The 15,694-nt window shown below is 44.3% G+C and overlaps 7 protein-coding genes across 7 annotated transcripts; 2 read left to right on the top strand and 5 right to left on the bottom strand.

Moving 5' to 3' along the window:
* Positions 1-229: 229 nt before the first annotated feature.
* YSC83 (Ysc83p) lies at positions 230-1,261 on the bottom strand (the record flags this gene model as incomplete). The annotated part of the gene is made up of 1 exon (XM_002556382.1): positions 230-1,261. One exon carries the CDS (start codon positions 1,259-1,261, stop codon positions 230-232), a length of 1,032 nt encoding a protein of 343 aa, XP_002556428.1.
* Positions 1,262-2,146: 885 nt separating this feature from the next.
* On the top strand, positions 2,147-3,430 carry KLTH0H12980g (SYLF and SH3 domain-containing protein; the record flags this gene model as incomplete). Its single annotated transcript, XM_002556381.1, has 2 exons — positions 2,147-2,209; positions 2,294-3,430. The coding sequence occupies 2 exons, from the start codon at positions 2,147-2,149 to the stop codon at positions 3,428-3,430; spliced, it is 1,200 nt and encodes a 399-aa protein (XP_002556427.1).
* A 264-nt stretch (positions 3,431-3,694) lies between these two features.
* PES4 (Pes4p) lies at positions 3,695-5,614 on the bottom strand (the record flags this gene model as incomplete). Its single annotated transcript, XM_002556380.1, has 1 exon — positions 3,695-5,614. The coding sequence occupies one exon, from the start codon at positions 5,612-5,614 to the stop codon at positions 3,695-3,697; it is 1,920 nt and encodes a 639-aa protein (XP_002556426.1).
* Positions 5,615-6,002: 388 nt separating this feature from the next.
* Positions 6,003-8,192, bottom strand: KLTH0H12936g (KLTH0H12936p; the record flags this gene model as incomplete). The annotated part of the gene is made up of 1 exon (XM_002556379.1): positions 6,003-8,192. The coding sequence occupies one exon, from the start codon at positions 8,190-8,192 to the stop codon at positions 6,003-6,005; it is 2,190 nt and encodes a 729-aa protein (XP_002556425.1).
* Positions 8,193-9,058: 866 nt separating this feature from the next.
* KLTH0H12914g (YwqG family protein) lies at positions 9,059-9,853 on the top strand (the record flags this gene model as incomplete). The annotated part of the gene is made up of 1 exon (XM_002556378.1): positions 9,059-9,853. One exon carries the CDS (start codon positions 9,059-9,061, stop codon positions 9,851-9,853), a length of 795 nt encoding a protein of 264 aa, XP_002556424.1.
* A 704-nt stretch (positions 9,854-10,557) lies between these two features.
* On the bottom strand, positions 10,558-12,849 carry ROG3 (Rog3p; the record flags this gene model as incomplete). The annotated part of the gene is made up of 1 exon (XM_002556377.1): positions 10,558-12,849. The coding sequence occupies one exon, from the start codon at positions 12,847-12,849 to the stop codon at positions 10,558-10,560; it is 2,292 nt and encodes a 763-aa protein (XP_002556423.1).
* Positions 12,850-13,435: 586 nt separating this feature from the next.
* ATG18 (phosphoinositide binding protein ATG18) lies at positions 13,436-15,022 on the bottom strand (the record flags this gene model as incomplete). Its single annotated transcript, XM_002556376.1, has 1 exon — positions 13,436-15,022. The coding sequence occupies one exon, from the start codon at positions 15,020-15,022 to the stop codon at positions 13,436-13,438; it is 1,587 nt and encodes a 528-aa protein (XP_002556422.1).
* Positions 15,023-15,694: the final 672 nt, after the last annotated feature.

The following is a 15,694-nucleotide window of genomic DNA, read 5'->3' as shown; positions in this document are numbered from 1 at the left end:
CTAGGTGGCTCTGGGATTCTGTCAGGTACGGAGGGCCCCTGATGAAAACATTTAGGCTTATCGTAACGCGGGCGGTTTTCTGCAAGGCGCATGGCGCTGAATTCCGTACACAAATAACTGTCAAGCTCTAAGCCTATGGAAGTTATGTAATCCATTGATATGGTGTACTACTGTGTAACGGTGGGGAAAATGGAGCAGCAGATCTCATTTCAGCTGTTGAGAGAGAAATTTACAGAAGCTTGAGAACAGATGGCGGTAGCCAACGCCCTAAGTAATACCCAATCCAGCTTCCTTTACCGAAAAACCTTTGGCTCCCGCTAAAAGCTTCCCGAAGTCGCAGCCACCAACTTGAACTTGAAATAATGAGCCGATATAGAGGGGTCAAAAGGGAGCTATTCATATTTGAGCCATTCAATGAAAGATACTTGAAGTTGCTTGGGCTTCCTGCTATCTTAAGAATTCCCAAATGGCACAAATAAGTGCTTACACGCGGGTACTCGTTTTTGATGGCATAGTAAAAGGAGCGCATTAGACCCGACACAAAATACTCTGCGGAATGGTGAGGAATACCAAAATGCTGGGGCAGAGACGGGGTGAACATTAAAATTTGCAGCTTGCAGTTCAAGTGAGGCAGGAGCTTGAGCAGAGCCCTCATATGAGTGAAAACATTCTGCTCAAGTTCTGTCTGTACTACCGTGGATGATAACGTAGTAATGGCTCCGGAGGGGTAGTAAGCAGAGTTCGGTACTATGAGAATGGACGAAAGTGTAGAGTTCTCCTCTTGTAAGTACTTGACAACATTGTGCAGATCCTCGTGCTTGATGTGGAAAAGTCCGTCGTCGTCATTTTGCACTGCCCCATGCTCTGAGCACACGAACAATACAAACCCACGCCTGTAAAGATCCATAACGATCTGGCGAGTAATTGGGTCGCGCGTTTGGCCAAACAGCAGCACACATCTTTTGTCACCCTGCTTCAGGTGTGCTGGCGCTTCCGGAATGATTTTACATCCGAGCTTAAACAGCAGGAATCCTGCAGCGCCAAGCCCGGCCACGGAGGCTGCCTGGTACAAACCTCGCGTCCAAGCACTATATCCTGGGCCAAGCAGAGGAGCATTTGGCTCTACAACGTCTCTCGCGCTCCCCGCGGACTTGGTTCCCATTTCTTTGACATTTGCGATGACCCGTTGGTTCATGCTTTCTATCTTCTTGAACCACTCGAATCCTGTATCGAAGATCTTGTCCACGACTTGACTAGACATTCTGGACGCTTGTTCGCTCACTTCACCCTGTTGGCCAGTTACAATCTAGCACGCTTACTTATTTCAAATTTCGTGATGGAAGGGGAAGGATGGCTAAACAGTAAGACGTAAATGTGGCAAGAGAAACAAAACAAGTCAGAAGAACATTCAAATTCTTCCTTAAGGTTCCTGTGATGCTCTATCCTCTCTCGCTATCGACTTGTGTAAGCCCGGGACTGCTCTTTTCACATCCCAGAGAACGAGGTGCAAGCACCATCAACAACCTCTCTTCTTAGTTATGTTATGACCACGTCTGTTGTGGTGCATGCGATAACAGTTTTCTCTGGCTTGATAACCTGCCTCAAGTAACGGTTGCCCCGAGGCCCTTCTAGCCACCTAATGGCACGCTATGCTTGGCGGCTACTACATTTCCCCCGTTAACAACGACGATGGTGAACGCGGCTGTTAGCTATATAACAACTGATGTCACACGTAGAAGAAGTCTTTCCAAAGAAAACTCCAGCCAATTGTTTGAAGGCTAGCGTTTCGTTCTCTACATTTAAATGGTTTGTTTTGAGGAGGCTATATGGTCAGCCGGCGGAGGTCGAAATAGTGATATCAAATACCGTTAGATGCCTTTAACTTCTCTAGGGGCTCTAAAGTGGTTGATACCATAGGAACTACGGCAGTCCTTCAGGCTTATTCTGCTTGGAAGCTTACCAGGCCAGGATCGATGCTTCGGCTTGGCATTTGCAAATTTTTCGTGGAAACTGACACTTCTCCAGGGTTTGAGTAATCGCGCTAGTCATAATTAGGTGAGTTTTCCCCTGACTTTAACGTCTAATATATTAACCCTCAGGTGTCGAAACGAATTAAACGGACGCGAAAGTTGACTAGGCAAGCAAAATGGGTATCAACAATCCAATTCCTAGATCGCTGAAGTCGGAGAGCAAGTATGATTTTATTTCGGTATGCAGGAAAACACGCCAACAAAGATGCTAACGGAAATGGGTTTGCAGGAAAGCTGCGAAAGTTCTGGCAAGCTTTGTAAAGCCGAACCAAGTGTTCGGAGCTGACACAGTGATCCCGCCAAATGTGCTAAAGCGTGCCAAGGGGCTTGCAATTATCACAGTGTTGAAGGCCGGCTTCTTGTTCAGTGGACGTGCGGGTTCGGGTGTAATTGTCGCGCGGCTGCGCGACGGATCATGGTCCGCGCCATCGGCAATTGCGCTTGCAGGAGCCGGCGCCGGCGGCCTGATAGGTGTGGAGTTGACGGACTTTGTCTTTATTTTGAACACTGACGATGCGGTGAAGTCGTTTTCCGAATTCGGCACAATTACGCTCGGCGGAAACGTCTCAGTGGCGGCAGGGCCTCTGGGCAGGAACGCAGAGGCAGCCGCATCTGCGTCGCTGGGCGGTGTAGCCGCAGTCTTCTCTTACTCGAAAACTAAGGGTATTTTTGCTGGTGTATCCGTCGAGGGATCTGTGATCATTGAGAGAAGGGAAGCCAATCGCAAGATATACGGGGAGAAATGTAAGAGCAAAATGATTCTAACTGGCCGCGTAAGGCCCCCACCTGCCGCAGACCCGCTTTTCAGAGTGCTTGAATCTCGTGCTTTCAACCCAAGCGACAGAGTGAGGGGTGACGACGTCGATGATTTCTATGATGATATCCCATCCTCTTTCGACTCCTCCGATATGGACTCCCAAAGACCTAACACCAAATCTTCGCGAAGAAGAGGAGAATCTATCAGGTCCTCAAGGTCCTACCAGGGCAGCTTTGACGATGACTTTGCCGAGGATGATCCTAACGATGTGAGCGGTTACTACTCTAACGCCCGAAACCGCAGGACTTCCACTCGCTGGGAAGACGACGTGTACGATAGAGATGTTGGCGATGCGACAACAAGAATGCAAAATTCAAAAATTTCCGACGCGCCTTCAAGGCCTAGGACTGAGAAGCCAGACTTTGGGTTATCGCCCTCGGCGCACTCAAGAACTGCATCTTCGGGTGCGCCTAAGGCTGTTGCCTTGTATACTTTTAAGGGTGAGCAAAGCGGTGACTTGCCATTTCGGAAAGGCGACGTTATCACTATCTTAAAAAAGTCAGAGTCCCAGGATGACTGGTGGACTGGCCGTAATAATGGCCAGGAAGGAATCTTTCCAGCAAACTACGTCGAGTTGGTTTGAACGCGAGCTTAGGCCACGCTCAAAAAAACCACCATTGACCGCGGTTTGGCGTACACAAGGTTGTTTAGATGCCTAGACAAGATACTATAATGCAGATTAGTACAAACCGTCATGGTTAATGACAACTTGGTGTAGATTCACAAGGGGTTATTTGCCACGAACTTTTATGTTCAAACGAGGAGCCTGCAACAAAATTGTGTAAGTATTTCAGCTCTTTTTATCGATTACACGTCTAGAAAATGACTAGCTACAGTTTCCAGTTTTTCAGCACTGAAAGCCCAAAAATTTGATGGCCTCGTGGACCTGTTTTTCTAAAACTTTGTGATGCAGTTTCTTAGTTGGCATTAATAGCAGAAATTTGGTCAAGCTCTCTAAGTCGGATCGCCAGTAAACATCAAAAATGTATTCTGAAATACAAGCAAGATTAACTTCGCGGGAAGCATCAGGGTACTTGAAAAAGTCAATATAGTCTTTAACTTCCCTTTTCAAAACATCGATTAGTTGAGCTTTTGCAACAGGGTCCGACCTCTTAGTTGTGATATTTGTCGACAAATTGTAGGGCATTTGGTGGTGGGCATCACATTCGCTGTTAATAATGACATGGTCTGTAGCAGACGAGCCCATGGAGCAAATAATTTCTCTTGGAAGACCTGGCATATCTTGTTTAATTGGCTTTTTGCAATTATTGCTCGCTGGCCTCCATGATACTTTGACGACGCTATCTCCTATGAGCTTCCCGTTTAGCACTTCAAAAAGTCTGTTGGAATCCGAGCGGGATTTGCACAAGACAGAACCTGCAAACGTGAGGCCTTCTTCGTCGTAGCGATCTATGGTAATCCTTTGAAACTTGATTTTCTCTGTGCGACACAAATGGCTCAAAAACTTCTCATTACAAACAGCACTCATGTCACTGAGATAGAGCATTTGCCTGTAACCATTGGAAAGAAGTGAGTTAATTTGCTTATTGGATTTATTATTTCCAACACATCCTGTAAACTCAATTCCGTTGTTATTTGTACTCGTGCTCTTTCTTTCTCCATTATATTTAACGGCTCGTGTAACTTCTACTCTTTTTCCCATGAATATAGCTCCATTCAATTCCTCAAGAGCACGAATGGTATCTCTGCTTCTCTTGTAAGTTATAAATCCCCATGAGGTGGTGTAAACATCGGCCTTAGATGTATAAACGGACTTTATAGGGCCCACTTTGCTGAAATAGTTCAAAAGATCCTCGTTGCAAACTCCAATGGGCAGATTTTTGACATGCACTGAAGTTGAAGGGGTTGGTCCGGGGCTATCTCCTAAAGAATTGGAATCGGTGCAAGCCTCGCTCTCCAAACTCTCTTTGATAACAGTTAGCCCTTCTAATTTTGACCTTCTCTTCTCAAACTGTGGTGACTTACGGATGTCCTTATCAAAATGCAATCCGCAGGCAATTTTGTTACCGAAGTACTCCCTTGAGTTGAAATCATCAATCGCTTTTTTTGCAGAAATGTCACTTTCAAAGTAAACAAACCCAATATTCTTGCGCCTATCCAATTTGCATGATAGAACCCTTCCATATTTTCTAAACGATTCATAAAAAACCCTCGTTGTCAAGGCTGGGTTTTCAAGAGGCAGGTTAGTAAAAAAGACATTTGTACCGATGTTTTTCCTAAAGTAAGAATTTCTCATTGAAGGCATTATCCGCACCTCTTTACCAAAGAGTTTGACGTAACTAAACTTTTCTATGGCTTCATCCGCTTCCTGAGCTGAAGTAAAGTTCAAATAACCATAACCTAGAGACTTTTTTGTCTCGGAGTCAATGCATATTTTAACTGAAGCCAGGGTCTTAAATCCTGAGAAAGCGTGCAGGAGCATTTTCTCAGTAACCCCCTTATCAAGGTCGCCTATAAACAGGGACGAAATACTTGGGCCGGCTGTGAGATGGTCTTTGGCACCTTGCTTGACAACAATTGCAGAATCCGCACTTCCTGAACGGTACGATGAGATTTCAGGTTGAAGAAAATTCTCTGTGCTCAGCTCTGTTCTATTTCGCGGCTCCTCATTTGTGCTGCGAGCAGTTGTCCCAACCTTTCCGACCGTTTTTTTATTTCGTCCATCTAAGTAGCTCACATTGGGTGAAATGCTACTCAAGATGCTGCCGCCATCTCGCTTGAAACCTTTTGCACCTGCTCTCCGCATGGGAATCAGGAAAGGATATCTTTTGGTGCCGGGCTATCACTTGCCAGCAAACCTTACTTATAGATATACGGAAGAAGATATCACACTTAGTCTCAGGTTCGGCGTGACAGTTGCACGTAAGCGATCGAATGTACTCGGTACAAAAGTATCAAAAGCCACTTCTAATCTATCTTATCCTCTAGATATTCTGCCAGTGACACTATTATAAAAAGTGACACAAAACCATAATTTTTACGTCTAATGTTCGTTAATCATGATCATTTCAATGACTCGCGTCGCGGGGTTCGAACCGCTCAGCAGATTGCACAGTTTTGCCAATTCACGAATATATTTTCAGAAGGTTTCTGGAACTCACGCGATTTTCTCGTAGGTCTCAATATGGATTATTTTACACTGACAGGATGTCTCTTCCAAAAATTCCTCTCTTTAACCAGTCCATGAAGAGCAGAACTCTTGTTCTCAAAGAAACTGTTTGAGCAAAGTAAATACCTCTCCAGAGGTACATTGCAACTAAACCTCCAACAAAAGAATATCCCGGAATATCAAAGACAGCAGAGTTACCGATGTAAGCTAGTGAGCCCAAATGAACATATTTGAAGGCTTTGTAAACAGACTCGTCGGAAATAAGCTGTGGGCTTTCATTAACTTTGGCCGTTTCTGAGCTACGCGCAACCTTGGTCAGCTTTTTGCCAAGATATTTACCTTGCTGGTGTGCTCTTTGAGCTGTAGCAGGCATCGAGGTGGCTTTGCTTTCAACCTCTTTCAGAAGCTGAGTTATTTGGTCAAAGTCCAACGCTCCGGTTTTCTTAGTGTCATACTTTAGTAGGATGTCCTCAACGTTGTAAAGGTGTTCTCTAGTTTGAGGATGTCTTCTCACCAACTCTCTCGCCAAATCGTGAATTTCATCATATGAGATGGACAAATGTCTAATATCATCATCAGTAATAATCTCAGTACTTCTCGTTGGATGCAGGTGTTTGTTGATGATGAATTGTCTTACAAACTGAACAGCATGTTCTGCAAGGTCAGTCCTTACAGTAGCGCAATCGCCAATCGCGTAAACCTCACCCATTTTAGTTCCGATGACACGCAGATGAGAATCAGTTTCTATAGCTCTCCTGTTCCTTTGAAATGCAGCTAAGTCTTGGACAACTTGCTTCGCTAAAGGATTTTGGGCAACTCCTGTGGACCAAAGACATAACCCAAAAGGAAGTTCCTTTAGTTCGTTCTCACCCGTCACAGCATTCTTTTGCGTAAACACAACTCTATCGGGCAGAATCTTGTGAACTCTGGAGTTTGTAAGTACATCAATATCGTCCTTCTTAAATCTCTGCATGGCATATTCAGAAATGGTCTCGTCGTAAGTGTTTAGAATATTGGAACGTGACTGAATAATGTGCACAGAGACCTCTTGTCTTAGTATTCTTGGATAAGTTTTTGGCAAATCTTCGTTCAACAAATCGAACACTTCAGCAGCAAATTCAACTCCAGTGGGACCACCGCCGCAAACTACGAAACTTAAGAGTTTCTTTCTCTCCTCGTCAGATGTCGTTGGCAAGCACGCAACTTCAAGATTATCTTTAATTTTCCTTCTCAGAATGATTGCGTCTTCAGCAGTTTTGAGCCTGGAGCAGTTCTCTAGGCCTTCGACACCATGGGTGTTAGATGTTGAGCCGACAGCAACCACAAGCTTATCATAAGGCAAATAAAAACTTCTCTTCTCACCACTTTGTGGATTAACTTGAGAAACTTTCACCAGATTCTTTTCAAATTCGACTTTTTCAGCCTTTGCTTCAAGATAATGACCACTAACGTCATTAACTAGCTTCCTGATAGAAGCCATCAAGGACTTCACTTCCAACGTACCAGTGGCAGCAGATGGGAGTAAAGGAGTAAACAGAAAATAATTTTGGGGTGAGACGACAGTCACGTCATACTCCCCTGGTGATAAAGACTTCAAAACACCGACAGATGCCCACCCTGAACCCAAAATTACAAGTTTGGGCCTGTAAGAGAGTTTCTCTTTAGCCTCAGAGTCATATGCATCCAAATTGTCTCTCAAAATAGGAAGGTTTTCTGGGCCGCCGAGCTCGGGTGTCAAAGCCATCTTGGGTACGTCGATGAACTCAGGGACTTCACAATCTTTGTACGTTGACGCATCATACAAGAAAAATCCAAGCAAAGACACGCCCACTGTTGACACCAAGATACCAGTAGAAAATACGGACCACTTAAGCAGCTTCCCTAGTCTTCCATCAAAAAGGCTGTCCTTAGGTGTATGCTTTTTGGCCTCTTCTTGCAGCAATTTGCTGCTATGAAATAACCGCGTGCAGTGAAAAGAAGGTTGATTGGTTTTCGCATTGGCAATTGCAGGGCGGTTCGTGTACTTCAGCAGTACCGAGCGTTGTAGTCTTGTCGACCTACCTATGCAACTCAGCATTTCTCCTTTACCGGTCAGTGGCCTTGATTGAAAGGTACTAGAGCAAAAAACAGATTTTTTACAATATCGGCTCGATGACGAAAAATAAACATGCACGTGAATGGGGTCTGAAGCGGTTCGACGTGGGGAAATCCTCATGTGACTCTTTAAATAGCGCAAGCTTTCCGTCAACGCTTTGGTGCGCTGGAATATCGTATTGAGTTAATACGTATGCGCCGCTGAACTTCAGCCTGCGGAGTGCGTCTACGCTCATGACTCTTTCCGATAAAAAGTTTGCTATAAACCGTGAGCGCGTCTCTTTAGACTTTCGAGATCTGTGGACCTATTTTCCATCAAATTTGAGCAGGCCTTATTCCTTTGGCTCAGTGGCACCTTCCCATGTATTCATCCGAGCTCAGGACCGGCAGCAAGTAATACCCAGGTGAAAAATTGATACTATGACCTCCATGCGCGTCAGCCCTCCTTGCTTCATACTAGCAATTGGTCAAGTTATTGGCTGATCATCTGTCGAACTACCGCCAAACTTGAGTCGGAGAAACACTCGGTTTTTTGAAGACCTTTCCAAGACTATCTATGCTTGCTCTCTTGTAGTGCTTAAGCTTTTAGATAACTTCAACGAAAGTGCCTTTGATGAAGATTGAGGTGACCTGAACTTATATTGACTAAATGAACGCGCCACAGATTGAATTATTCGCCTCGCGTTTAGTTAAGTGTTGCCTTATGTCCAAAGAAACTGATTTCATGCATGATGAATACCATATATCAATTGGTGGATAGCCATCAGGCCATGGGCTGAACGATGGTAGTTACTCATTCTTTGCAACACGTCCACTCGCATTCTCAATCACGTGACATATGGTGAAATATGGGCGGTTGGTATGCTCATTTGATCGTAGGCTGGGGGATTTTCCGAATCATGGGACGTAACAAAAATCATACGAATAGCTTGGGATTGAAGGCTACTTTCACTGACTACGAAGCTCATTGACTTCTATTTTTAGCTAATGACCAAGTTTCTGTTGCCTCCAGAAGTAGAGGAGTATAGGGCTGTCTTCGAACAGACACAGGTAGAGTCGATTCGCCTGGAAGCTAAGAAAGGTCACACAGGACCCTATGACAGTAAGTTTGGCGGAGAGCCCTACTTTCCATTGGGTTTTCAATATCCATTGGATGAAGACGGAAGGCCAATGAAGTTGCTTGCTCAAATCAATTTTGAAGATATGCCTACTTTGGAGAATTATCCGCAGTATGGTATTCTCCAGTTTTACCTTACTACCAATAATGAGACATATGGGCTCGACTATGAGCCGCCACACCAACAAAGATATTTTCGTATACTTTACTTCGAAGAAGTTTTGGGAGATGAGGAGAAGATAGTATCAGACTTTTCCTTTCTTCCCGAAAAAAAACCGAATGATGAAGACTTTCCCATCGAATCTGAAGCAAAGGTCACGTTTGTGAAGCAGACTGAAATCATTTCACCATTTGATTACCGTTTTGACAAGACTGTTACCGTTCCTTCAACAGTTTGGAATGTGGATGTCCAATGCAAATATGAGGAGATGCAAGATGCATTTCACCACAAAATCGGCGGCTATGGTGCCTTTGTCCAACAAGACCCGAGAGAAGAAAGTCGCATAGACTACTCACATTATACGCACCTGCTATTTCAAATCGCTTCAGAAGATGAGATCGATTGTTGTTGGGGTGATGGGGGAGTAGCGAATTTTTTCATTACGAGGGAAGATCTAAAGAACAAATGTTTTGACCACGTCCTATACAATTGGGATTGCAGTTGAAATAAAAGCTGTGAACTGCTTCTGTGACAACTTCCGAATAATGAGCCACCTTACCGGTTGACGGATACCAAATCACTGTAACTTTGATTCAAGTTTTGTAGCATACATGCCTCAAATGCCTTAGTATGACTTTTGCTTTTGTAATGAATGTGTCTTGCCTAGCCAAGCAAGCCGATTCCACGAACAGCCAGTATCCCAGCTGCTAGCTTAAGTTCCCCTCAGTATTCAAAGGCTATCCAATGGCGCTTACCTCTAAATAATAACTGCGCATTTTACAAGAAAAGGAGAATTCACACTTACCTGCAGGGCGCCAACCGGCCATTAACTGATAGCCACAACTCGGGCTAACGCTTAAGCGCTTTAAAGGTACATTAAATTTGGGGTTCTGCGGGGGTATCATGGAGGAAAACTTGGTACTTTTGTTCCGACGCATTTAAGTTACAGTTAAACGGACAGATCCTTAGCATGAAGTAGCGCCGTTCTCCCACTTTCCTGATGAGCATAGAGTTCCCTCCCGCGGAAGCGGTTTAAGCTTTTGGAATTTTATGAGTTATGTATCTGAAAAGGTCTTTATTTAATAACTGCAACTGGTAATCGGGATAGTACACTTTGTTGCATATAATATTGAACCTGGTCACAATCGAGAATTAGGTTGTCACTCACCGTGTCTGGCTGCATTTAACACACCAAATTTTTGAGTTATCTCATTTGTCTTTCTTACGCAATAGCCCTTTGAGATTCATGAGTGACCCGTTTCTGCTAATCGAAGAGGGAGAGCTTTCGCCTCCATCTACTACATAATTGGATGCTCTTTCGGGTGAATTTTCAGCCTTTAGGGAAGTACTTGACTGTTCCCTTTTGTGGCCTAGCGGCGTCATACTGAAACCAAAGTGCTTTGACGCGGTAGTATTCTTGCCTCCACCCAATCCGCCATTTGTTGATATGTTTGACCCACCAGTATTACTTCTGGAAAGCTGAAATTTTGGAAGGGAAGAGGAAGAGCTGTTATTGCTTCTTGACAACGCAGCATGTGAGAGTTGGTTGCCACTGGGTGTTCTGTGCATTCCAGAAGACTTCTGATGTGCCATTTTTGGCCTTTCCAGCTCATATGTAGGTTCCTCGCCATCTTCGTTGGGATATGCTGGGGGGAGGTCAATAGGTAGAGAGTCGCCTTTCATAGCGTTCTCGTAAGAGGGAACTCTACTTAAAGTATTGAGCTTCCAGTCGGACTTGGATGAGGGAGGTATTGGGCCAAACGAATTGTTCCGCGAAAGGTAGTCTATACCTGGCGACAACATTGGGGTCGGCGATCTGAGGCCAGTGTTCATATTCATCATGCTTTGAACATGACGGGGCACAGGCATTGCAAAGTAGTCAACTGGGGGGTTAGACCTGGAACCATTTTCAGGCTGGCCATTCCCCTCAGGGCTTATGGGCTGCCCATTTCCATGACTTTCAAAAAGATTTTCGTTTCCTGACAAACTCTGTTGTACGTGAAGCTTTTGAAGCCCTTCCTGAAGCTCCTTGACCTGCTGTGGACTACTCAAGGTCGAACTTTCATTGGGACCAACTGGAGACTGTCTGCCCGAAGTTGTTGGAGTATTTTCCACAGAAATGCCGCTCCAGAGCCTATCATAAATGTGGCTTTCATAGTTTGGAGGAGCCATCAAAGCCGCTGTAACGTTCGTCGTGTTATTTTGACCTGTATCACTACTGAGGGCAGCAAGGTCGAGCTCAGAGGCTGAATTTGCGAATATCATGTCATCGTCATCTCCTTCAACATCTGTACTGTTAGCTGATATATTTGCACTGCTGTCGAGTGAGTCGGTGCACCTTACACCCAAAGCTACAAAAGGGGAGATGAATAACTGGATAGGGAGGGAGGCACGTAATTCAGAAACATGGCCATCTGGGTTGATCAGAGAGATGACAAATTTTAACTTATGGCGCACCTTAATGTTGCTTAAGATGCTACAGTCTTGCGTACACTTCGACAGACTCGGCGGAACATTGAATACTGCATCAACCTCCCACTTGTCTTGGAATTGGGAGTCTTCTTGCAGTGAGTTGCTTGCAGCCGAATGATTAAGAGGGTCAGAAAGTTTAACCCTGTTAACAACCCTCTCTTGAGTATTTCCAGCACCGTATGGAGCACAGTAAGAAGAATACTCCACTAAAGTCACTTTGATAGGGCCAAGCTTCAGACCTTTCAAGAGTGGCACCATCAAGATGTGGATCATAGTAGAAGATCCAATAGCAATTGCTTTGGCTGGAACTGAAATAGAATAGTCCACCTTGTTGGGCCATGTGTTATCCACAGACATAGTTTCGCTTAGTTCAACAGCGTCAGGAGTCAGTGTGCGGATAATCCTCATATGCTTTTTACATATCAGGTCCGTAGCAAATTTGCTTCTTTCGATAGTCGCTTGAATTTTGTAGATCACGGACGCATTTGGAAGGCCCTCCACGCTTTCTGTCAACGTCCCTGGAAGAATCGCACTAAACGGAAATTCATAATTGCCCTTCACCAAAAGGTGACTATTTCCACTCGAACCAGATCCCAGGGACTTTAGGGAGGTTGTCGATTTGGCTTTATTGTGCAAGTTGTACAAAGTACTGAAAGAGTTTGTCTTGCTTAATATTGACCGCTGGGAACCGTAGTTGTCGTAAAGATTGTGGAAGTAGTCTTGAATGTTGATGTTATCCCACACATGCTCGAAGAATCGTTTGTCGTATTTAAAACTTCTTTCAGTAGGTCCTTTAGGACCACGGTACGTTGTGGTAAGGTTAAGGCGCAGCATACCATACATTCGCAGGGTGAGCTTCTTGATTTGCATCGGTTCAGAAACAGAGAGGACAACGGTTCCCGAGAGTAAAACAGAAGATGCTTCGTGAGGAGCCCCTTTTACGACGATAACGTCATGCTCTGCAGACTTTATTCTTATTTCGAACAGAGCAGGAGGCTTGCTGCCCTTGCTGGACGAAAAGCCCATCATCTTTAGACTGTGTTAAGTTGATTTGGGATTTGAACCAAGCGTGAATTAGGAGTAAACCTTTCTTTGAAGTAAATCTTTAGCAGATGGATAGCGTCCACTCAGGGATTTGCCTGGGACGGATGAAATAGTTTCAGCTATTTCGGTCTCTGTCCTAAATCCGCTGCCAAGAGCTCCTTTGCTGTTAACGCAAGCTCCCGCAACTTAGTCTGTATATACGTAGTTGCTCATCGCTGCTGCTCTTACAGATCTGATATAATATCAGGGTAACAAAAAACAACTTTCAGATAGGCTGTATAAGGAATAGGAGTTCTATACGTTTATCCCTTCCAAGGACGGGGATATAGCTTTATGAATTCTTCTCAACGGTCTCTTAATTTAGGAGAGCGATTGAGATTTATATCTCAAACAATGGCGAAAGCGCTAATGGAGGACAAGGCTCTTTTTTTTGTTCGGCCGTTGTTTTGTAGTGTGCTTGTACCTTCTCACTCCGAGCGTTTTGAAAGTGAAGCGAAAGGAAGCGGCTACTCACTTTAACTGTAAGCTACTTAAAAAGAGCTCTACAAGGGGTTCTCGACTCTGCAACAGCCTAGCACATAAGCAGCGAAAATTGGCTCAACAGTAGGCAATCACCACCTCTTTCGGGGTCTAACACGTAGTTGTACAAGTAGCCGTCGGAAGATATGACGCGGACAGGTACCATTTTCATTACGCCCGCCTTTGTGTCACCAGTGCTAGAATCTGAAATGTTGTTTCCAAAAAGTTCGGGATACACTGTGGTATCCACATCAACTGGTTGGCCAATAGCTGCTATGGACTTTACGCTTCCGCTACCTTCAATGGGTAGCTTCAAGCTGGCAAAGTGTCTTGATGGTTCAAGCAATGAAGTCACTTTTATTGGAAAGTAAGCGCCTAGCGTTCTGGCAGCTCTTCGTGAAAACTTTTGTGAAGAATTGCGTATCATGCGCCCAACGGTCCTGCGGGAAGCGTCTACTACTGGCTCTTTGAGGTGGCCATCCATCTGTGACGAGTCAAAACTAGCTCCTGAGCTTTGACCTAACGAAGTGACTTCTTCGTTTTCTCCCTCCTCAGTGTCCTCAATAGAAAATTCATCTCCTTCTTGATCATCGAGGTCACTGTTATTATGCGCGTCAACACTTCCTGTTTCGAACGCAGATTTGCCTAATTTGAAGATATGGACGGTCTTGCTAGATGAGCTTGCAGCAAGAAACTGGTTATCATCACTGAAGCACATTGAATATATCCTGGTTGGGTATGTGCCCCTTCTGAATTGGTATACTTTTGTTCCCGTTTCAACTGAGAAAACTCTTATTATTGTTCCCTTTTCTGATGCCGTAGCAAGTAAGGTACCATCTCGGCTTAACGTCAAAGACGCTATTTCTCCTTTGTGTGCCTCTATTACCATCGTAGGCTGCAGAGTTTGCATGTTAAATAAAATGACATCGCCATTCTTTATGATGTTATTCGTGTTCTTGGGGTTGGGTTGGCTTTGAACAGTAGAGACGGGAGCGCTTTCGACCCCGTTCTTGAAGGACCCACTGGGACCACTATCACTGGTCCCATTGCGAAGAGCAGAAAACACAGACGTATCGACATAACTGTCCGTAGCACTTGTGTTCGACCCGGCATCCCCTGATGAAAGACTTATGTTGTTCGTGGTGGCATGCCCTTTTATTTCTGAATTTATAACCTTTGGAGGAGAAGGATAAGCTAGGTAGTTATTTTCGAGTGACGGTGAAACTGCTATTAATCCTCGCGTATTTGTTGCTGTTTCTATCGTGTGCAAAAGCCGCATGCTGCTGATATCGTATACATAGATTTGATCCTCTAGTAACACTATCAGTCTTGCTTTGTTCATCTTCACGGCAAGAATTGTAGAGGGGAAGGTCACTTCGCAGATAACAGAGTGTCTCTTGGTGTTTATGATCCGGAGCCTTCTTGGAGACATAGCTGGTTGGTCTCCGACTCCCACGACCGCAAGCAAAGAGGTCGAAAACAACATTTCAACTAACCCGTACCCACCGCTTTCATCCGAATAAAACTTACCGAAAGGGTCACAGTTGAAAATCTCAAAACCCTCTGATGTTCCCATCGATATGCATGTTCCAGTTTGATTGAAGTTCAAAAAGTTTATTACGCGAGAAGGCGAGGTCATTATGGTGTTCTTGCTTATTGCCACGCTAGATCCGATACTCAACGACTTTTCAACGTGTATTCACTGTACGATGTATTAAGCTCTCGTTTCGAACCCCGATTCAATTAATATAATTTTGAGTTTGCCTTATTTTTTCGATATTAGCCAATTCAACAACGCCAACCAAAACAAAGCTTTATTATTGAATCATGTTAATTAGTTGTCTAGTCCTTCTTCTGAAGCATACGATAAGACTTGTTGGAAGAACCGGGTATTGTGCTTTTTACAATAATATTGTTGTTTCGAGATAATCATCATATTAAAAGGCAATTTCTATTGAATTTGTGCTTTCTGGGAGGAGATCGCACTAGTATACTACGTTGATTAAAGACAGCACCGAAAATATCCCTGAGTGTAATTCAAGGCTTGAGCTTTTCTAAAAACTTTGATATAAAGATAGTATAAATGCCTATAGGAAGTCTCAAAATAATCACGAGTCCTAAACCAGAAATGGCTGGTCATAAGAACTTCATGCCGTAATCCTAAAACAGCGAGACAAAGCCATTAATGCTTAGAAGGCTTCGAGAGTTTTTGTCAGGTTAAGAGTTTTACTGCTCGAGAAAAACATCAAAAAGCTCTGGCAGTTTGATGTTAATCCGAGAAGGAGCGCGTCGCAAAGCTCAGGCTCTATAA

The sequence above is a fragment of the Lachancea thermotolerans genome, assembly GCF_000142805.1.
Source record: "Lachancea thermotolerans CBS 6340 chromosome H complete sequence".
NCBI lineage: Eukaryota > Fungi > Ascomycota > Saccharomycetes > Saccharomycetales > Saccharomycetaceae > Lachancea > Lachancea thermotolerans.
This window is presented reverse-complemented; position numbering and strand designations above follow the sequence as displayed.